We start from the raw sequence: 22,171 nt of genomic DNA on the forward strand, positions 1-22,171 counted from the left end.
TAGTGCCAGTTGCAGTGGTGGCAGTTCCTGCATTACAGATACCTGAGTTCACTAGGAACCGGAATAGGGATGGGGGTTGTTTGTGCATGATGGTGGACATGTCTGCATGGCTCACATCAGCAACTGTCATTTGATTCTTCTTTTCCAGGGTAACATTGTGCTGGCAGCGGAGTCAGAATTTGAGCAGGCTCAGTGGCTGGAGATGCTGCAGGAATCTGGAAAAGTGTAAGCACCGGGAATATATTTCCATTATTTTCTTCTCTTTGAAGCATTGTGGGAAGTGCTGGGGATTTGAGGAGAACAAGACCCAACAAGAGTGACCGTGTGGAAGAGCTGAGATGCTCCTCCATGGCTAGTCAAATCCTCTTTACCTCCTCGCTTTCTGCTCCCAGCAGACACCAAAATGTTTCAAAGTTCAAACAAAACATCCTCCATCCTACTAATGTTTCACTGTGTTGCTAATATACCCATGGCTGTGGTCAGGACTGGGAGTGATAAAATACCACATGGCCTCTACTGTCCTGCTCCTTCTTTTCTGGTGTGGAGGTCCTTGGACTTCATGGAAACAGTGCAATTCCACTGTGTGTGAGGAGCAAGCTCCTGCTCTGGGGTTATGTTTCATAGAAGCTCCCTGTGCCTCAGGGAGACGGACTTTTGGGTGAGATGGGGGCAGAATGAAGGAGAACTAGGGGTGAAATCATGACTGTCTAGATGTACCAGTCAAACTACCCCGTGGAGATGGAGCACAGGTGTTACAAGGGCTACTTCAACCCTGACGCTTCAATTGCAGTGGTAGAATGGATCTGTGACCTTGGGATCCTTTTGCCCAGATCCCAGTAGGCTCAGGCTGTGCAGACGGAGGTGTATTTAGCTCTGAAAATAAGGAAGTAAAGTAAATCCCCTGAGAGAGTCTGTTATTGTGGGATTTCCAGCCCACTTCTACAGCGTTCCGATGCTGTAAGCATCTGGATGTTTGGTTGCTTATATGGCTGGAACCTCTGAAAGATTTAAGGTTCAGCGAGTACCAGTCCTAGCATGTTCTCACTGCTAAGTGCCTGCAGAGGAAGTAAGCAGCTGGCTCTAACACCAACGTGCTCCTCTTAGGTTTTAGCAGCAATATCAAAAGGCAGGGGCTAGGAAGGGAGCTCAGTGATGGGGATTCTCCCAGAGCACATGGGAACTTTCAGAACCTCCAGAGCCTGGTAATCAGCTAAGTTACTTAGAGAAAAGAGCGCTTTGCAGCTTTTCCTGAGAGCTATTATGCTGGACTTATTCCTTTGAGCCCCACTAGAAAAATACTTCTCCTTCAAATGAGTTAATCCTTGGGTATCAGCATGTGCAGGTGGGGAATGTTCATTTCTGTGAAGGGGAAAGTGTATGTGTGGGAGGGGAATATCACAGTCAGGTGAAAAGTGCTATAAAGGCTCACTTTTTAATTAGTGGTGACCACACTACAAAGCACCCCGCCCAGGGCTGCACGGAGCATGTGTCCAACTCAGCCCTAGCCTGACCCCACTCGGAGCTCAGTCCTGCCCACCATCCATGAGATCTCATGCACAAGACGAGAAGAGAGGCCAATTTGTATGTTTCTCTTTGGCTTTGTCTACCCTTCACCATCATTTCTGTTCCACAGTCCACACCCGGCTCCCCTTGTGCTAGCCACAGCTGGGATGCTGGTGTCGACTGAGGTTTTTCTCTCTTGGTTTTCTAACACCACTCAGCTCAAGTGTAGATGACACAGGGGTTAATACTCTGTGAGAGCAGCACCGTGGACAGGGAAATGGGAGAGATACTTTAACTGAAGTGCTAGTGTAGGCAACGGGTTTGAGCCCTGTATGTACTGACCAGAGGTGAGCCAGGTTTGGCAGGACAAGGTGCAAGATATGCCATGCCTGAGACAGAGCTCTGTGACCTATCTAGTATGCCTGGGGTTGGAAGGGTTTGGCTGCTGGAGAGGATGAGGGGACCAAATTCAGCCCTGGTGTAAATAGGAGGATTGTCATTGAAGTCCATAGAGCTGCTCTTACTTACATCAATGTTGAATTTAGCCCTGGGACTTTTCTTGCTTTGGAGACAGGTAGCTTTACCTTTCAGAGTGGGGGTGGGAACATGGTAGGGGTGGCATGGGCTCAGGCTGGGAGGCGCACAAACAAAGAGAGGGCTCCCAAAAGCATAAGGCCCTGTGTGCTATCAGCTTCATCCCATGCCTAGAACCAGCCATGTTCTAGGCCCCGACTCTGTTCCTCCAACCCCTGTGCTTGATGCAGAAGCTGATACAACTGCTGGCACGTTTCTAGCAGCGCAGCAGCGTAACCCGCTGTGCTGGATGAAAACAGGCTTGTGGCATCTGTCTTGCCTCCCCATGCACCACTGCTGCAGGAATGATTTGGCACCAGATTTACCTAATCGCTTTCGATGACTGTGTGTGAAAGAGAACGGAGATAAAGTGACATATGTTAGCAAGGTCGGGAGTGGAGCTGAGCAACAGCGAAAAAAGTGCAGACTGGCCAGTAAACTGAGCAGTGATGAAAGGGAAAGTTAAAAGGCCACTGTTCAAGTCATTTAGGCACCGCATTTGAGTGCCCTTTTGTTCCTAGAGGAAAAGCATGCTGCTTATTGCACTGTAGGGTTTATACTTGGTTATCATTGTAGCCTATCGCTTCATAAGAGTAATGTAAGGGAGCACGGATAGACCAGGGTTACAATAAATAAGGAAGGAAGATAGAAAAGAATGAGACTGGTGTGGGGTAACATCCTCTCCCCGGACTCCTTTGTTTGTACAGTGTGAGAATATGTGTACTGTTTCCTTAAATCTGGAGCAAATGTAGAGGGGTCTCGAGCACTTAAAATATTAGAAAGTGGGCTAGTCTGGTGGCTCAGTGAAAATGCGCTGTCACCTGGGGGTGTTTGAACTGATTTCCGGTCCTGAGCTCTCATTCCCTAGCTTAATGACTAAGCCCAAAGCCCTCTGATTCATTAAGGAATAGAGTTTATGGCTTCTCAAAGGGAAGCCTCCCCCAACTCTGTGGTGGCCAGAAGGACAGCAGCCTTAGTGCATGGAAAGCCTTGAAAGCTTTTGAGTGTGAAGTGGTGCAAACAGGACAGGGATCTTCTAGCTCTGACAAGCATTCAGAGGACTCCACCAGTCTAGGGAGTGGGGGCCATATACCCATGATACTAGGGTGATGCATATTATTTTTGGAGCTGGTTTTGCTGTGTTCTCTTGGGTTGGTTAGAAGTAGATCTGGTCAGAAAATAGAGAAAAGTCACAAAAATGTTCATTAATTAATACCTGTTTCAGCAAAAAATATGCCAACCGCCAGTAGTTGGGTGTGTCTACGGTCAACTGTGACTAATAGCCAGGCTAGTTCTAAAGCGGCTGACTTTGCAGGCTGGGATCACACATTATCATCATATAGCAGGCACGCCTTCGTAAGATCAACGGATAAGGGCGAGATTTTCAAAGGAATGAAAGGTAGTTAGGCTCTCAACTCCAACTGATTTTCAGTGTTGGGTACCTTATTGACCTTTGAGCCTTTGGCTGTCTCCCCCTGAATAACTTATTCTTGCTACAATTTAGTGTGTAGCCCTTTCACTTTCCAATCAGCAGCAGCAGATTTTCATGGATCTATTCTGGGTTCCACCAGTGGCCGTCTAGCATCTGTAGGGCAGCTAAGGTAAACAGTGAGTGTTGGGGGAAGGAAACACATGTAACGTCACAAACATATGAGTGTTTTTTGCAGATTGTTTATTATACCCTGTTATGATAATGAATGGAGATGATGTGCAAGGTAATATTTTGTTAGAAAATACATGCAATTTGTAATCATGACACAGTGTCTCCTACCTATCCCAAGAAGAAATGTACTAACAATGCCTAGCTCTTACCTTGCTAAGACTTGTTGGGCTAAACAGTGTAAGTGAAGGAGGCACATGGTTTGGCCCTGCTTCAGGAAAGCACTTAAGTAAGTCCTTAAAGTTAAGTGCATCCTTATATGTTGTCCTCCAAAGGGATGCTTTCCTGATCTGGGGCCTCTGTGCTGTGGCAGGATTTTAAAATCAAAGTTTACAGCCACAGATTATCACACATCTTTCTTGAAAAGGAATAGCCACCATAAACAGAAAGAATGAAAAGCAGGAAAGAATAAACTCTTTAAAAAAGAAAAGTGTATCTGTAGATAGGTTTACAAAAACAGGGTTAAAACCCCAATTTAGCAGAGCACTTAAGCATGTTTATAACTTCAACAAAGCTTTGCATATGTGTTTAAATGAGAATGGACTTAAGCATGTGCTTAATGTTCAGCATGTCGTTAAGTTCTGTGTTGGAGCAGGGCCAAAATTCTATAAAAGCCAAGATTTGTCTAACTGACGGTGATACCACAAAGTGCACAGGAGTTCTTTCCCCTTATGAAAATAGTCTAATGTAACTCATTTCTAAATCCATAAGCAAACAACCCCTAAACCAGCTAAACATGCATTCATACTAGTTGACATAATATTTGATGGAAAACAACTCACCCACACAAGCACAGATTGAAAATACCAACAGAGGTTCTTAGTTGTCTGCCAGCTAGGGTGACCAGATATCCTGATTTTATAGGGATAGTCCCAATTTTTGGGTCTCTTTCTTATATAGGCTCCTATTACTTCCCACCTCCGTCCTGATTTTTCACATTTGCTGTCTGGTCACCCTACTGCCAGCTACAGTTGAACTTTAGATATCAATTATTTAGTGTCCCAAAGTCCTAAGGAAAGTTCTTTGAGAAATACATAGTTGGTTTCTGGTTGAACTTCCAAGGCAACTGGGCCACTAGTCATAAGCTTTTGTTTATAATGCACATAAAAGAAACATGTTGTTTACTTCTGAAATATGAGCCAGACTATGCAGACATGGGAGACCCATCTGCTTTTAAGTTCAGCTTCAATGGGTTTAAGATTGTATCACAGGAGATGACAATCTCAGGGCAGTATTTGTGAAAAGTTAACCAAAATAAACAGACATCCTAAAGCTATTAGTATAACAGTGTATGAAATCCTGGCCCCATTGAAGAAAATGGGAGTTTTGCCAGTGACTTCAATGAGGTCATCCAGTGTCTCAGTGTTTTAGAAAATACCCACATCCTATGTGCACATCTCTCTCACACATGTGCTCTCTCTCTCTCTCACTCACATACACACACACAGACAGACAGACAGACACACACACGGTTCTCTGGGCACCCAAGACTGTGAGTTATCTTGTTACCCTCCCGCCCCCAGCTTTCAGCCTGAGGGAGACCTGCTTGCGCTTAACTGCTGTCAGCTCCCTGACTTCTCCAGCCTGTTAGCCACCCAAATAATCTCCTCTGGGCTCTACCAGCCCATGCTTTGCCTTGTGGGTTAACAACTGGTACATCCCAGTCCCCAAACTCTTTTGAAGCATTCCCCTGTAGTGTTCGTCCCCTTACCCACCCGACCATCCTAGTAATACCAGGTCTGTTGTCTCCAAGGGAACAGTACACACCAGCTTGAATGATTCAACTCAGAATCAGCTCCTTGTACAATACCACAGCACTGAGATATCTCTATAGTGAAAACAAGAATAAGTTTATCATCAAATATTCAAGATTCAAATGATAGTGAGTAAGAATATTGGAAACAAATGGTTAGATACAAAACAAAATCATAACATACTTTCTAGAGACTAAACTTAACTAACAGGTTAACCTCCTGTCTAAAGAAGTTTATCTCATCCCCATGTTCTCTGCAGTGTTGCCACCAAGGTTGGCTGAGATCCTGTTTTCATGACTGTAAACAAGTTGTCTGTTTACTTCTAGGTGCAGGATAAGGAGATGTCTTTGACTTCTATTTATACTCCCCAAAGTTCATTGTCTGTACTCAGAGACAGTATAGCCACCTGTGGCTCGTTTTTCCTGCATGCTTTTTCCCTGTTGACTTCCCATGCCTTTGTTGACTTGGATGTAAATGGACATCTATTGTGTTTGCTTGCAATGCTTAATTTACATCTGACAGAAAGAGCAGTGAATAAACATCTCATTTGACAGAAACGCTGTTTCTGCTGGTGACTCCCTTTGATACAGTCTCTAAGAACATATTTTCAGGATGCATACATAACTCCTTACGTAGTATCGGCACATGCATTTCACAATGATATTCATGACTAATGTGACCCAGCTTTCATTGAAGACCTCACATGATATTCTTTGGTGAACCAGAGTGTACAGACCAGAAGCAGGACATTCCGTAACCCTAGCTGGCATTAAAGTGTTCTTGGGTGACACGTGCACACATTGACATATTTTGCACGTAAATGGATGCTGAAACTGTACATTTTTATTCATTTTCTTCTAAGTTCTCAGCATTTTAGAAAATATCATGGACACACATTAGCTTGAAAGAAATCCAATTGTGTGCAAATAATACACAAAACCATACATTTTTACTAATTCTCTTCTAATTTGCTGTTAGAACAATGAGCTATCCTACCTCTGGGAAAAGTGGATTAATACATCAATTGAACTTTGTAAGAGACAAAATATAGGCTTTATTGAAGTAGTTCTATAGAAAGCTGTTTGGTTACATTTTTAACAAATCTTTCCACAAACTATGTGCCCAAACATCTAGTCATAGTTGGGAGGGGGGGAAAAACTGCCCCAATCTAGAAAGTCCTGTTTGCACCCAATATTTTTAAATCTTAATCTTTCCCCAAGAAAACAAAATTCATCAATCCTTTATATGGGTTTGACACTCTCTTCAGGGAGCCCAGCATCATAGCCATTGTGTTACTGCTCTGCCTCAGAAAGGGAGAGCTCTGCTGGAGCTTAAACTGTATGTCGGTTCCCTGCCACACTGGTCCACCTGCCGCTCCAGCAAATTCCTCAAGACTCTGCCAGTGTAACCTTGCTTTGCAGGTACCAATCAGTGAACATGAGTTCCCCAGAGATGTCTCTCTGAAGCATCTAATCCCTCTCACTGGACACTCACAGAAAATAACTTCTCTGCTCCCAAAGTGACAGTACAGTTAGGTTAGCTGAGGGACTCACTCTTAATTTGAATACAACAGCACTGAGATGGATTTCAGTAAAACTCAGAATAAGTTTATTAATCAAGAACAGATTTCAGTCATACTAAGCAAGAGAACAAGAGGCAGGTCTGGTTATGAGCAAAACAAAACACATTTTTCATTTCCAAGACTTAACTTTAACAAGCTACAATCTTTGCCTAAACAGCTTTCTCACTTACATCAAACAAACAGCATCTCCAGCACTTCCAGTAGGAGGGTCCAATGTTGACAGAATCAGAGGGTGATGTTCCCTTTGTTCCTTAAGGGAGGGATCACTAAGAGGTTCTCTCTCCTCTTTTCATAGTCCAGTGAACCTTTGAAATGTATTCTTCTGAAGTGTATCCCCAGGTAAAGTTTTTTCTCTCCTGCTGCTTGTGCACAAGGAAGATGATGCCATCCTGACTTCCTCACCCTTCTCTCAATTTGCTTTTCCTGTGGACTCAGATGCAAATGAACTTCTATTGTCTCTGGCATCACTTTGCTCAGTTTACACTGGAGACACAGGACAACAGGAAAAACAACATTACTTTGCCTGGGGCAAACTTATTTATCACATCTGCCCCCAGAACACATTGTAGGAATATATTTCTAGAACATTTTACATAACTCTTTGCACACCATCTGTACATGCATCACACAATGATATTCATGACTAACATGTCACCAGTTTTTATGATACTTTACGCAATACATTTCTATAGTACCATAATATTGTATATGAGCAGTTGATTTAATTGATTATTTTTGGAGTTCAGATCCCCTGTTCTCCCACTGGTGTGTCTGGATCCTGATTTTCACAATGGGTTTGTAGGGATGGTAAAGAACTGAGAAATTCCTAAATGTGGCATGCTATTCATATGTGCATATAATTAACTGGTCTGCATTTTAAGTATGAAAAAGGCTGTTTTCTAGTGGTTGAAGCAGAGGTCTAAGAAGCTGGAGCTCTGCCTTTGATTTATTATGAGTCCTTGGGATTGTCATTTAACCTCTGTACCACAGCCTATTGTGTCTTTAAAATGTGGCCAGTGATGCATACCAGGAGGATAGTATGGCTTTATTTAATAATGTTTGCAAAGCACTTTGAGATCCTCTGGCAGATACTGCATGCAAAGTATTGTTATAATGCACCACCTTCTCTCATTACATTTTAGCTTTTCTTCTGATGTTTAGTTATGGCTCTTCCTTGTTTCTAGAGGTAGTGCTAATAACAACTATGGGGTAGGGGCTCCAGGACATACATCAAAGCCTGCTGGCTAATTGCCCAGCAGGAAGGGATTTCCAGTTGGTCATGGGATACCAGAAGGGATAAGGACAAAAATCAGAAAGGGACGAGCTGGGGACAGGTTAATGCCCAAATGGAAATTGGCAGTGGTTGGGCAAAGCGTTGGAAAGGGGTGGAGCCTGGGGAGGTACACGTGGCTGGAAGGGATGGGTCTTAGACAAGTAGTACAATGTCATTGGTCATCATCCTCGTCTATTAATCAGTGTTTTACCAATCCATCAGGATCAATTTGACAGGCCCAGTGCACATCCTACTACCAGGTACCTGGGGAAATCTCTCTATTGATTGTATACCAGGAAATTTTACAACTCATTTTGGCAGAAATAATAATTTATTTAAAAAAAAGAGAATTCATCAAATGCATGGGACTCTGTTTGAAGTTGTAGGTACAATTTAAGCCTAAGTTTCCCTGCTCACTCAATAACTCCCAGTCCTGCATCCTTCCCAATTGTCTTTATTTCTGTTCTTTCTCTCTTTAGGACCTGGAAGAATGCTCAACTGGGAGAAGCCATGATTGAGAGCCTGGAAGCTCAAGGGCTCCAGCTGGCCAAGGAGAAGCAGGAGTATTTAGGTTGGCTTGAGCAGCTTTTTGTACTGGGGACTCTTTAGATTCAGGGGTGCCCAAGGGCCGCAGAATCCCGAATAACAACCCAGTCTCCACTTCCTGTAACTGCTTGTGAGGTCCAGTCTGATCAGTTGCAGGCTTTTATGACTGATTAATTAAAAAAATCAGCCATTTCTGTTCAGCTATCAAGGGAGATGAAAATAAAAGCAAATACTAGGGTTGAGTTCAGGACGTTTATTTTAGGTGCTTAAAAGTATGCATGTGTCCAGTTAGTTGTGATCCTTTGGCTCCTGATAAATGGACAATGTGACCCTTGTTCTTGAAAAGTTTGAGCATCCTGACTCTGGGAGTTAGTACCAGGCAGCTGCATGTCAGGTATACACAGATACTTGTGTGCCGGTTTTAATTTCTCAGGGTTGGCATTTCTTATGGTGACTACAGTTTTGGGGTGGTTGTTTTTTTCCATCAGAGGTTTTATTCTCACATTGCTGAATCTCCATCTAAATTCACCTCCGTGTTAGTGGTGACAATGTGTATGATGGCAATTCTAGCCTGGTAGATTATGGGTTTGTGGGCAGGCAAATAGCTCAGCTCCTGCATGTGTACATTTCAGATAATTAGTGGCTTCTCTGGGTAATTCAGACTACTTACACCTTAGCTAAGGCACCTAGTAAAATAATAATTAATATGAATGCTGTGAGCTACACTCTGTCATCCAACTCCTGCTAATAATCCTTTAATATATTTAGATATTAAGAACAACTTGTTAACTATACGGGTTGTTAAGCTCTGGAATAGGCTTCCAAGGGAGGTTGTGGAATCTCCATCACTGGCGGTTTCTAAGAACAGGTTGGACAAACACCTGTCAGGGATGGTCTAGGTTTACTTGGTCCTGCCTTGGTGCAGGGGGCTGGACCTGATGACCTCTCAAGATCCCTTTCAGCCCTACATTTTTCTGATTTTTCTATGGAAATCTGAAGATGAAGAAATATTTCTGTTTCATATTATTGCATTCACTATGCTCAAGGATGATCTCGGTACATTGCCTGGGATTTAATAGTAGTAACAATAATTAGAGCTCTCAAGCACTTTCAATCTGAAGATTTCAAAGCCATTTATAAACGTTTTATTTTTTTATAACGAATGAATTAAGCCTCACAACCCACAAGTGATTAATACTGTCCCCATTTTCCAAAGGGATAAACGGAGACCCAGAGAGGATAACTTGTAGAACTGGTCAAAATGTTTTGGAAGAAAAACTTTTGTCTAAAATTGGCCTGTGGGCTTTCAGATTTTTCCCATGAAAAGCCGGTGTGCATTTCAAATCTTGTTCATACATTTTGGGGTGATATTTTTTACCAACACCTTTATTGTTATTTTTATTTTAAAAAGTTATGGAAATTGTTACTGACCATTTTCATTTACATCCCGGTTTGATAACATTTTCAGTTAAAATGTTGATGAAACAAATTGGTGCAAAAAATTCTCTTTGGCCCCTGTGCACCAGAAGCAGTGTTGACAGGGAGTTATTAACTACTTTTAGTTAACACATTGTTCCCCCCTATTTTTCAAACAACTCTGATGACTTTACCCATAGACACACACTGAGTCTGTCAGAGCTGGGAATAGAGCCCAGAGCACCGGATTCCCGTTCCCCTGCTCTAATCCCTGGCTTTGCTCGCCAACCCTCCATGGACTGATCTGGGACTGATCTATGGGAGGCTTCTCTCAACCAAACCCTCTTTCTCCAGGATGTTTCCAGACACCTGCATCATGGTCTCCCAATTCCCTCCCCATCCCACTTTAGGTGGTATAATACCATTGCCAATTTCTATAGGGAGGCTGCAGAACACTATGCAGCTTTGTGGGAGTGCAACCCTAGCAGAATGTCATAGATATGAGAGAGATTCTCCCTCTAAGAACATAATGGGATCTTAGTGGGAAGACTTGTCTCTCACCCCTGAATGTCATAGGTTAGCAGGTTTTCACTATTAGTGGCCAAACAATAACCCCCAGCACAGCATAAGAACCGTTAGTCCTTTCCCAGGTTGCAGTTATATGTTGTGGGGAGGGGGGAGGACATCTTCCCCGCTAATTAGCAGCCATATATATACAGGGATCTTTGACCCATAGCAGGCTGTTCAGGGTGACTATTCAGTACTGTCATGCCCGGCCACTTTTATTTGACAGTTTTTGCTTTGGTTCGCTTTGTTCCAATATAACTGCTGAGGTTTCTGTCTTATTATTAGCAACCTGGTCAGAGCTCAGTATCTCACCAATGGTTAGGGCTTTGAGGACAGGAGAGTTTCTGGCCACTGGGAGATCAGGTCAAGACTCTGGGAGGCACACATACTGCTCTGTCTCCCTTCTATTGGGAGCGTCTGTACTCCCCCCACCCTCCTCCGGAGTAACCATCCATCTCCAACCCTCCCCACTCTGCTGAGTCCCACTAACACTCTCTAAGAGCTCATCTCAGGGCACGTCTAGACTACGCGCCCTATCGGAGAGTTAAAATCGATTGCTTGGGGATCGAAATATCGCGTCTGGTCTGGACGTGATATCTCGATCCCAGAGCGTGCTTAGATCGATTCCGGAACTCCAGCTAGACGACCGGACTTCCGGATTAGACATGGCGAGCTGCGCGGATCGATCCCACGCAGTGAAGACGGGTGAGTAAATCGATTTTAGATATTCAATTTCAGCTACGCTATTCTCGTAGCTGAAATTGCGTATCTAAAATCGATTTAATCTCGTAGTGTAGACCTGGCCTCAGAGTCTGTAAGAGCTCTGAGTACTGACCTTGTTAATAAACCAATAGGAGCTCTTTTCAGCATAGCCAATGTCCAGCTGGAGACCTTAGCAAGAGGCAGGGCTGAGATACTTCGTTACTCACAGGAATCCCTCTGCGACTTCGAGCTTTTCAAGACACCTGAAGGAACCCAGTTTTAGTTGGGGCATCATAACAGTGCAACCAGTTTCTTCACAATGTCATGCCTCAGAGATGGAAATGGGACACAGATGCTATTGTCATCTCACTGGATGGCTGGTGGCATCCCTGGTAGTAATAAGCAGCTGATGATAAGCATGACAGAGACAATGGCAACCTTGGAAAAAGCAAGTTTTGTTGAATAAACAGGTGGAGTGAGTGAGCACAATAGCGAGCGTGAAAGGAAATGAGGGCTAGACAAGGGTGGCTAGTAGCAGATGGCTGAGATCATGACCCAGAGTCTGGTCCTAGCTTAAGAACAGAATGTGGCCTGCTAGTTCGGGTAAGGGACAGGGAGTCAGGACACTTGGATTTTGTTCTTGGCTCTGCTACTGTGTAAAACTTTGGGCAAGTCACTGTGTAAAACTTTGGGCAGTTTCCCCAACTGTGTTATGGAGAGAATGATATTTTCCTACCTCACATGAGGGTTGTGAGGGTTCCCTCACTGAGATGCTTTAAGAGTCTTAGAAGGAAGACATCAGAGGGAATACAAAGTATTAGTGTTGTTTGTTTGTTAAAAATTTGGCAGGAGGAGGATAACAGAAAATCGCATTAAAGTCATCTTGGCTTTAGGAAACTCCCAGACCGATGTATGCAATACAGGAGGGATGTCTGCATTTTCTAGCTCTGTGTGATCAGTGCCCCAGGATCATAAACATCCCATTGCATTATCAGTTGCTTCTTCCTGCATTTGGCCTGTGTTTGTGTGTGTTTGCAGATAAGCTGATGGAAGAGACAGAGGAGCTGTGTCTGCAGAGGGAGCAAAAAGAGGTGGGTGTGCATTCAAAGTCAATCAAATCATACCCCTTCCTATTCCCGGCAGAGTGTAAGGCAATCGGTTGATTGGAGGGGTTAGCATCATGCAAAGCCCAAAGGCAGCCACACTCCTGGGTGCCCCTTGAATGAGTAAATGGGTGACAGCCATGCCCTGTAGATGGATCCTGCACATTTTTCGGTTTCATCTCTTCTCACTGCACCCTCTTGCCTTCCTTGATGTTACCCTCTAGTCACATGTAGGAAAGGTTGAAAGTTGTTGTGACAGGGAATAAGGACGCTATTTGAATTACAACCAGGAACAGGAGGTTTCTGTAGGTCACGACTCTTTCAAGTCCTTGCCCCTCATTAACACTGCTGGTGTACTTAAGTAGTGACCTGCAGTAGTACCCTGGCTCATGCTAGTCTTGAGAAGAGACAGCAAGTTAGTTATGGGTGAAATTCAAGAGGTTTGGGGCTTTGGGTTCAGTTCAAATAAATACCGAATCATTCAAATGCTAATATGAAACATACCCAAATGATTAGAACTGATTCAGCACCTGCTCTCTCCCATGGCTTCACCACAAAGATCCCTCCTACTTTATGATGTTTTCCTGAGGGGTGGGGGTTCAGAAAGTTTCTACTTCCTTCTGGGTCTACAGAAGCGGCTAGTCTACTTCTCCCTCTTTTAGGGCTAATCTACTGTCTCCTCTAGCTCCTTTGGAGCAGCTGGCTAGTAGACCTGCTGTATAGCAGTGGAAAGAGAGTAATTTTGGAAAGAGAGCACTGGGCTGGATCCCTACTCTTACAAAGCCTGCCATGGGGGCTTTGATGTTCACAGATAGCAGACAGGAGCAAGGGCAGTTTTGAGGTCCTTTATTCCTAAAGGAGGAAGGAAAATATAATCTACAGGGAGTGTAATTGGTCTGACATTTTCCAGGTCTGCAGGGCTTCACGGGAATGGTTTGGGAGTGCACTTTGTTTGAACTGTTGGATCTGCCATATGGATGTACAGACTTTATGATTAATTTATCTTGTCAGTTTAAATCAATGGCTCTGACACTAATGGAGCCACTGTAAGAGCTTCACCTAGTGGCTAACTCTAGCACGTTTTAAACCAAGACTCCTGCGACAAAAGTCCTTTGCTATTCTGTGTGAGCCAGATCCTTCTCCTGTGCAGTGTCCACAACACAGGTGTAAAAAAATAGCCATTCTGACTGGGGAGCATAAGCTTGTTGAGACTGGAAAGATGGGTAGTGTTACTTATCAGCCTTTTTAAACACTTAGCACCAAGTGTAGACAAAGGCAGTGATGATTAAAAACGTTAGCTGGTTATGGATAGCAAGTAGCACACATTTCAAACAGTACTCAGTGCCAATACTCAGAAGCAAACCAGGGAAATGTGGTTTAGATAAAATTACTATAAAAAGGGTGCGCAACTGGTTGAAAAACTGTATTCAGAAAGTAGTTATCAATGATTTGCTGTCAAACTGGGAGGATATGTCAAGTGAGGTTCTGCAGGAGTCAGTCCTAAGTACAGTACTAGTCAATATTTTCATTAATTACTTGGATAATGGAGTGGAGAGTATTCTTGTAAAATTTGCAGATGATACCAGGCCAGGAGGAGTTGCAAGCACTTTAGACAACAGGATTAGAATTCAAAACGATCTTGACAAACCAGAGAATTGGTCTGGATTCAACAAGATAAAATTCAGTAAAAATAAATGCAAAGTATTACACTTAGGGGGAAAAAATCAAAAGCACAACTACAAAATAGGGAATAACTGGCTAGGTGGTAGAACTGCTGAAAAGGATCTAGGCGTTATAGTGGATCACAAATAGAATATGAACCAACAATGTGTTGCAGTTATGAAAAAGGCTAATGTCACTCTGCGGTGCAGTAACAGGAGTGTCATATGTAAAACACGAGGGGTAGTCATCCCAATCTACTCAGCACTGGTGAGGCTTCGGCTGGTGTATTGTGTACGGTTTGGAGTTCAACACTTTAAGATAGAGGTGAGCAAATTAGAAAGAGCTCAGAGGAGAGTAACAACAATGATAAAAGGTTTAGAAAATCTGACCTAGGAGAAAAAGTTAAGAACACTGGACATGTTTAGTCTTGAGAAGAGTCGACTGAGGAGGGACCTGATAACAATCTTAAAATATGTTAAGGGCTGTTATTTAGAGAGGATGGTGATCAGTTGTTCTTCATGTCCACTAAAGGTAGGACAAAAAGTAATTGGCTTAATGTGGAGTAAGGGAGATTTAGGTTAGATATTAGGGAATGCTACCTAATTACAAGGAGAGTTAAGGTCTGGAGTAGGCCACCAAGGGATGTTGTCACTGGAGGTTTTTAGCAACAGGTTAGGCAAACACCTATCAGAGATCATCTAGGTTTACAGAGTCCAGCCTCAGGGTGGGGGATGGAGTAGATAACCTCTTGAGGTTCCTCTCAGCCATACAGTCCTATGGTTCTGTGATTTAATAATTATGCATTTCATGTCTTTACTGTTTTGGATTCAGAGGCAACACTAGTGCCCATGTGGGATGGTGGAGAAGGTCCAGTTAGAAAAGTGTGACTATAACATAAAATGAATTCAGTTACTGCGGGGTAACCATTTAACCCTCTGAGCACTGCAGCCGAGTGCACTTATCTCCCCATGTTACCTCTCAGGAGCTGGAGCGTCTTAACCAGGTACTAGAGGCAGAGAAGCAGCAGTTTGAAGAGGTGGTACAGGAGCTGCGGCTGGAGCAACAGCAATTTAAACGGTAATGAATCCCAGACAGGTAGAAAACCAGCTGGCACTTCCACAGATGGAGAGAAGCACTCTCAGTTTCACTTTGCATTCAGGACCCCAACAGCCTTTTTAGAGCAGTGTAGTAACTAGGGTGGATGGGTGATCACTCCCATAAATTCTAAGTACTATGGTGAAAAGCACACACGAGCGCATATTCCAGACTAGGGCATTTCCTATGTCTCTCAGATATAAGAGCCTATGGCCGGTCATGGCACGTGGGAGCATGTGTACGGTATCAGCACTGGACGTCACCATGCCACAACTGCACTGAAGTCAGTGGGGTGACACTGTGGATGGATTTGGACCCTAAGTACCTAGAATTTATGATGCACGTATGCCCATATGCTGTGTTTACAGATGATTGAAAGAGGCTCTTGCCATGCCAGCCAAGGAGGGATGGGAGCTGGGGGAGCATTGCCTACCCAAGCCAGGGAGAGGAGGAGGAATGCTTCCTCTGTTTTTAGTAAAGGAGGGGAGCTGTGATCATGTCCCTCCGCTCCACCTTAAGTTAGCTTGTGCCTGGCATCTCTGCTTCCTGATAGCACCCTTTCCAAATCAGTACTAGAGTGTCCTATGGGAATGGCCAACTCTACAGCCTATGGTAGTGTGAGTAGTGTGACTACTGTTCCCCCACAAAGTGCATAACCATTGCACCTTTTAGGGAGCTGGAACTGACAGCTCAGTCCCTCAGAGGAGTGGAGGAGGAGAAGAAGGAACTGCGAAGCTTGACAGAGACCTTACAGAAAACACTGGAGGTCAGTGTCAGATTTTTCTCCTCCTGGAGACAGCTTTCTGGGGAAAGTGCTATGGAACTAAACAGGGATTAAACTAATAGTGTCCTGTAGCAATTACTCTAAAAGCCTATAGAGTTTGACAGAGAATCAGATTCTTCTCCAGGTCGACTGATCCATCCTATAGAACTCTTTAGCAGGGACATAGGTCAAGATAATTTCCAGTGCTGAGATATCTTCACGACAGGGCTGAAGCTGTCAGGGATCCAGCTATAGCTCGCTGATTCTCAATCTGCAGCTTCCCAGGTGGCAGCTCTAATTTACAAAGCTGCGTGTGGTCCCTGAGGAATCATATACCAGCTGAGAATGTGGCACAGAGTGGAGCTCCATCACACCTCTTCCATCCCCTATTATAACCCCTATGTCAGGGTGGTTCCTCTAGCTTTATGCCCTCTGAGAGATCCCTCCCCACACACTGAGAATTCTCAGCTAGGCAGTAGCACCCAGAATATGACCTATGATTTTCCATTGCCCTCTGCAGGATGGTCCAAAAATTCTATGGAAAGGATCTCATTCTGTATTACATTCTGTGGGTTCTTAGCGAAATAGCCATGGAACCTGTTGGTTTAATCCCTTTTTGATTCTATAGGACTTTCCCATAATATAAATCCTCTCTCATTTGCTCTTCCTCTTGAGTTTTTTTGCTGGGTGAATTGGGTTTCAGTTTGAGCACTGGGCAAAAACCAGGAGTTCATGGTTCAGGTCACTCATGTTGCCTGACCTGGTCTGCTCTGCCATTGTTGCAGGTACTGGTAAGACAAAGTTCGGGCGTGATCATATTAAGGAAGGGATGATTCTGTCCTGAGCAGTACAGAGGTAAACAGTGTCATGTGCCCTCCCCCTGTAGCTGATAGCACCACAGAGATTCATCAGCATGCAAGGGGAGAGTCCTCTGGCACACTTGGGAATCAAAGACGCAGAGAGGCCTGAAGGGAAGAGGAGGAAGGGCAATGAAGTTGTACAGTATCAGTGTTGAGTGGAGGAAGCAAAGTTCCCTTTTCTTGGAGAACACTCACTGAATAATCATAAGCCAGCACTGGCAGATTCCTGAGAAGCCCCAGGTGATGGCCCATCTGCCTGCATAAAGACAGACCATTAAGGAGGTGATTGCTCCCAAGGTTGCAGGGGAGAAGGGGAATCCAAGGTTTAAGTGGGTGGGGAAAGGAGGGCAGCAGAAGGAAGGAGAGGCAATAGGGAGCTATTGGAGAGGAGTCATCTGTGAAGGTGCCTACCAGAGGTGAAAGTAAGCCGGTATGACCTGGTACGGAGTACCGTCAAGAGCCAGTACATCATGCCGGACCGCGCTGGCTTCCTCAGCGGGGATTTAAAGGACTCTGGGCTGCCCAGAGGCCTTTAAATCCTGCCAGCGGCTTGGGCGGACAGGCTGGGGCCAGGATTTAAAGAACTCAGAGGTCCTGCAGTTGCAGGCAGCCTAGAGCCCTTTGAATCCTGCCCGCTGCTCCGGCAGCCGGGCTGGGGCCAGGATTTAAAGGGCCCAGAGCTCCCCGCCGCTGCAGGCAGCCCAGTGCCCTTTGAATCCCGCCCGCGGCTCCAGCGGCCGGGCTGGGGCCAGGATTTAAAGGGCTCAGAGCTCCCGCAGCTGCAGGCAGCCCAGAGCCCTTTAAATACTGCCCACGGCTCTGGCGGCCGGGCTTGGGCTGGGATTTAAAGGGCTCAGAGCTCCCTTGGCTGCAGCCAGCCCAGAGCCCTTTAAATCCTGCCTGCGGCTCCAGCAGCTGGGCTGGGGCCGGGATTTAAAGAGTTTGGGGCTCCCCGTAGCAGCAGGAGTTCCCGGCCCTTTAAATCCTGGCCCCAGCCTGGCAAAGCTCGGGGTTCGCCACAGCAGCTGGAGCCCCGGGCCCTTTAATTTTCCCCTGAGCCCCGGGGGGCTCCCAGCCACCTCTGCAGCTGGGAGCCCCTGATTGATTTAAAGGCCCTGGGGCTCCCAACTACAGCTGATGCCCCAGGGCCTTTAAATCTTGAGGCCCTGCCTCTTCCGGATGAGGCCATGCCCCATTCAGGACTCCAGCAGTTCCGGTAAGTCCTGTAAGTTACTTTCACCCCTGGTGCCTACCCACAGGAACATCAGTGTCAGAATGTTGGTGGCCTGGCTAGTAATGACATGCTCCATTCCTTCTGTGTCTCAAGGAGCTCTCCCGGGAAAAGCAGAGAACCCTGGAGATGCTGGAGGAGAATGAGAGCCAACTTCAGCCCCTGGCCAATGCTAGCAAGCAGCCAAACTCCACCGGGGGTCTCCATAGCAACCTGCGCCAGATTGAGGAGAAGATGCACCAGCTGCTGGAGGAGAAAGTCTTGGCGGAGAGAAGGTGAGGTGGGGAAAGTAGCTTACAGAGTCCCAGAAAAGGAAGGACGTAGTGTTACTCTTTGCAGAGGGAATGTGGTGTTGGGAAAGGAGCTACCTTTACTTCTGCAAAGGGAAGGTCGTGTTAATAAGAGACACTGAAATATAATTCCAGACTTAGAACTGTGATCATTTTAAAGCATTTTCTCTATTTTCATTAACATTGGCTATTTCCTGGTGGCCAACAGCCTTCCGCAAAGTTTTTAAACCTTTTGTCATTTCCCCTCATGGATGCCAACTAAGGAGGGGGAAAGTGCTAGTCAGGCAATTCAGATTGCCAAGCAGGTTCAAATTCATCCTGGTAGGTAGCCATCTGTGGCTGTGCTGCTTAGTTGCCAGTGTGAAATGAGCTGGTTGGCCTTTCTAATTCCCTGTGGTCAAGTGTTCATATTGCAGACACTTGACAGTCTGAGCAGAGAGGCCAAGGGTTGAATGGGCCATGGAGAATGAACTCCTCTTTGACTCTAGAGCTGCTCCTTTCAGATCAGGATTGGGGCACATTAGCCCAACAATAGGCCAGAAGCATGTGCTACTGATGGACCTGTTCGGTTTATAGAGAACTTCACCCTCCAGAGCTGTCAATCTGGGTCACTACATTTACCTATTTCAAAAATGGAAATAAAGTGCTAAGGGCATTGCCCCAGTGAATATGTACAACTAAAACTGAGGCCAACTGGGTTTGCAAGACCAGCCCTGCTCCGTCTGACCCATCAGAGCAGCTTTCAACCAAGGTTTTCTTTCCCTTCTTTTCTGGGAGTTGCAATGACCTCGGAGAGGTCTTCTCTAATACTCCTTTGTTGTGCTATGCGGCAGGATGAAGGAGAATGAGGAGCGGTCCCGAGCCTTGGAGGAGGAGAGGGAGTTTTACTCGTCTCAGTCACAGGTGCTGCAGAACTCGCTTTCAGAACTGACTGCAGAGAAACAGCAGACGGAGCGAGACCTCAAGGTACTGCATACATTGCTTACTGGATCTGCCCCTGCTTTGGGCCCAACAGATTATCTCCTTCTTCTCCCCTCTCCACTGCAGACTTCTTCAGGGATCTCAAGGTGTTGTAGCTTTTCTTTTCAGGCCTACGATGGGCGCGGGGTGAGGTTCGAGGCCTGCACTTGGTCAGAGAGATGCTTATTGACAATGTCAGCCTAAATGAACTCAATCTCTGAAGAATGGTTCCCCATGATCAGGCTTTCCACTCCAGAGGCAAAAAGCATGAGTGGATAAAGTAGAGACTTATACCATATCCTGTAGGTCAACAGGTTTAGCTGCGATGGGACAAGCAGGTGAATTCCACTAAGCGGGGCTATCCTCTGAGAGACTGTCCTGCCTCTGCAACCAGATGCTCATATCCAGGGTCTCCTGGGCTCTCCTGATGATCTCAGCTGTTACAGTGCTGCATAGAGAGACAGTCTCTCAACTAGCCAGAACCCATATCTTGTAGATATTTGCAGATCAACATCAGAGTTGAACGGGATCAGCACAGTCTCTGCAGAGTGGGGCTTATATGTTCCAGACTGCTGACATGATTGGGCTGCAGTCTGCACCAAGGGAATCATATGAGTGATCTTGACTGTACCATGTCAATCTCATTGCAATAAATGGACCAAACATCATAGTTTGGGAATCACTGGTCTATTAGCCCACCAGACTCTTTCTCTTGAAAAAGGAGAATACTGTCCCCTGAGAGAGTATTTGGTTTTAGCCAAAGGGCAAAGAAGATAGGTGGAAATCCATTTTCATCAAGATGGGTGAGTGCAGAAGGGTTAGCAGTTCAGTTTGGATAAACACTCAAAAGTCTCAATGTTTTTTACCCTCATCTTCAGTCAGTAATATTTAGCTAGAAATGTCACAAGGACAGTTTTTTCCCCTCCAAGAGATTCTATATATTTCCTGTTCTTTTTCAGCTAGCAATACCTGCACAAACAGCCTTTCTTATGGTATTTCAACACCTCTGATTCCAAACAGAACCTAGAATGGTGGGAGCAGCTGTGAAATCAGAAAGCTGGAGTAATAGACAGTTACCCAAACACTGCTGAGCCTCAAGGAGGGGTTCAGTTTGAGGAACTGATGAACAGCTTGCATGGTTTCTATCTACACTGGCTCTCCTTGTATTTATCCCTTCATATTCAATGCCACCCTCAGCTTTGGGTTCCTTGCAACTCCTGAGTCAGTAGCAGTATCATTGTTGTGTTGAATGGTTTTCCAGAGTGACTGATTTCCTTCCGTCCTCCTCAGGCTGAGATGAAGGTGCGTATGGATCTAGAGAAGAGACTGAGGGAGGCTGAGGAAGCCCTACATAGCTTGGAGCAAGGCTTAAATTCTCTGGATCGCAACAAAGAGAAGGAGGAGAAAATGAAAACAGATGTCAGCAATTTGAAAAGTAAGTCATCTATCTTCTATCCCCCTCTCTGCTGGTGAATACGCTGCTCAGAAGGGTCCATCTCCACAAGCCAAGCAAAGTGGTGTTTAGTGAGTTTTCAAAACACTTTGCAGCTTCCCTCTGCAGATTCCAAAAGCACTTTGCAAACATTAGTGAGTTCAGTCTCTCACTGCCGCGAAGGTGAGTGTTATTCTCCCTTGTTTTATGGATGAAAAAACTGAGGCATAGAGATGTTAAGTGACTTGTCCTAGGTCATACAGGAAAGCTGTGGCAGACCAGGGAATAGAACTGAATGGAACTCTACTGAAGGAAAGACTTGACACCAAGTTGTAGAAATCCGAGGAGGCAAAAGCTGCTTTTCTGAGCTCACCTGCCTCTTTTATTATCTAAGATTACACATGCGCAAATGCACAGCACAATTCAAAGTTTCCTACAAAAATCTTCCATCACGAGCTCAGAAGCATAGCAAACTACAAAACATCCCCAGCTGCAAACACAGTAGTCAGTGTGAGAAACTGCAGAAGAGGCAAGCTACAAAACACTGCCAGGTGCAGACAGGCCAATGTGTGAAAGTAAGGGGGGGAGGATGGAGGAAGGCCAAGTTCCTGTTGTGATAAGACAAGCGGGTGTCCCAGCTTGCAGCAAGAACAAAATGCCCCAATTAAAGGGGCACCCAGGCCTGTGGGCCCGGGGTCATTCCTACATCCCTCATTTTCATTCTTAAAATAGCTGTGGGTCACGGTACCCACGCAACTGTTTCTCAAGACGTGCCACGTCGTCAGCAGACAGCCTTATAGCTTTGGCCGTTGAGGACCAAGTAGCTATACAGCATTGATATAAGGAAGGAAGCACTGAATAAAACAGCAGCAGCTCACAAGTCCAGCAAGCCCAATTATACAATATCCAAAGGTGTTCTTAGCCAAATTAAATCAGGTAGCCACCCAGTGACCAATTCCAGAATCCACTAATTCCCACGTCCTGTCTTCTGTTGTGAGTGAGATTCTTTAGCTCCTCAATCGTCCCTCATGGAGCGGCTGTTATCTGTCAAATTAAAGCAACACATATTTTAATTAAGGCACAACCATGATGATGCTTTAAAAAGCAAAAAATCTATAGCAGCTCTATTATCTAAAATCGCATCTCTTAACTCATGCTGCTCTGAATTCAAAAGGCCAATAGCTGAAAGAGTTGCATTT

The 22,171-nt window shown here is 45.1% G+C and overlaps 1 protein-coding gene across 1 annotated transcript in view; it reads left to right on the plus strand.

The window, feature by feature from the left end:
- Window positions 1–22,171, plus strand: part of PLEKHD1 (pleckstrin homology and coiled-coil domain containing D1) — a 56,902-nt gene that overhangs the window by 17,491 nt on the left and 17,240 nt on the right. Inside the window, exons 4-11 of the mRNA XM_032774808.2 lie at window positions 149–225; window positions 8,825–8,916; window positions 12,615–12,667; window positions 15,324–15,418; window positions 16,109–16,202; window positions 18,387–18,565; window positions 19,414–19,546; window positions 20,831–20,975. Of these exons, the coding sequence (XP_032630699.1) occupies window positions 149–225; window positions 8,825–8,916; window positions 12,615–12,667; window positions 15,324–15,418; window positions 16,109–16,202; window positions 18,387–18,565; window positions 19,414–19,546; window positions 20,831–20,975 (868 nt within the window). The remainder of the gene's footprint in view (window positions 1–148; window positions 226–8,824; window positions 8,917–12,614; window positions 12,668–15,323; window positions 15,419–16,108; window positions 16,203–18,386; window positions 18,566–19,413; window positions 19,547–20,830; window positions 20,976–22,171) is intronic.

Source organism: Chelonoidis abingdonii, chromosome 4, assembly GCF_003597395.2.
Source record: "Chelonoidis abingdonii isolate Lonesome George chromosome 4, CheloAbing_2.0, whole genome shotgun sequence".
Classification (NCBI taxonomy): domain Eukaryota; kingdom Metazoa; phylum Chordata; order Testudines; family Testudinidae; genus Chelonoidis; species Chelonoidis abingdonii.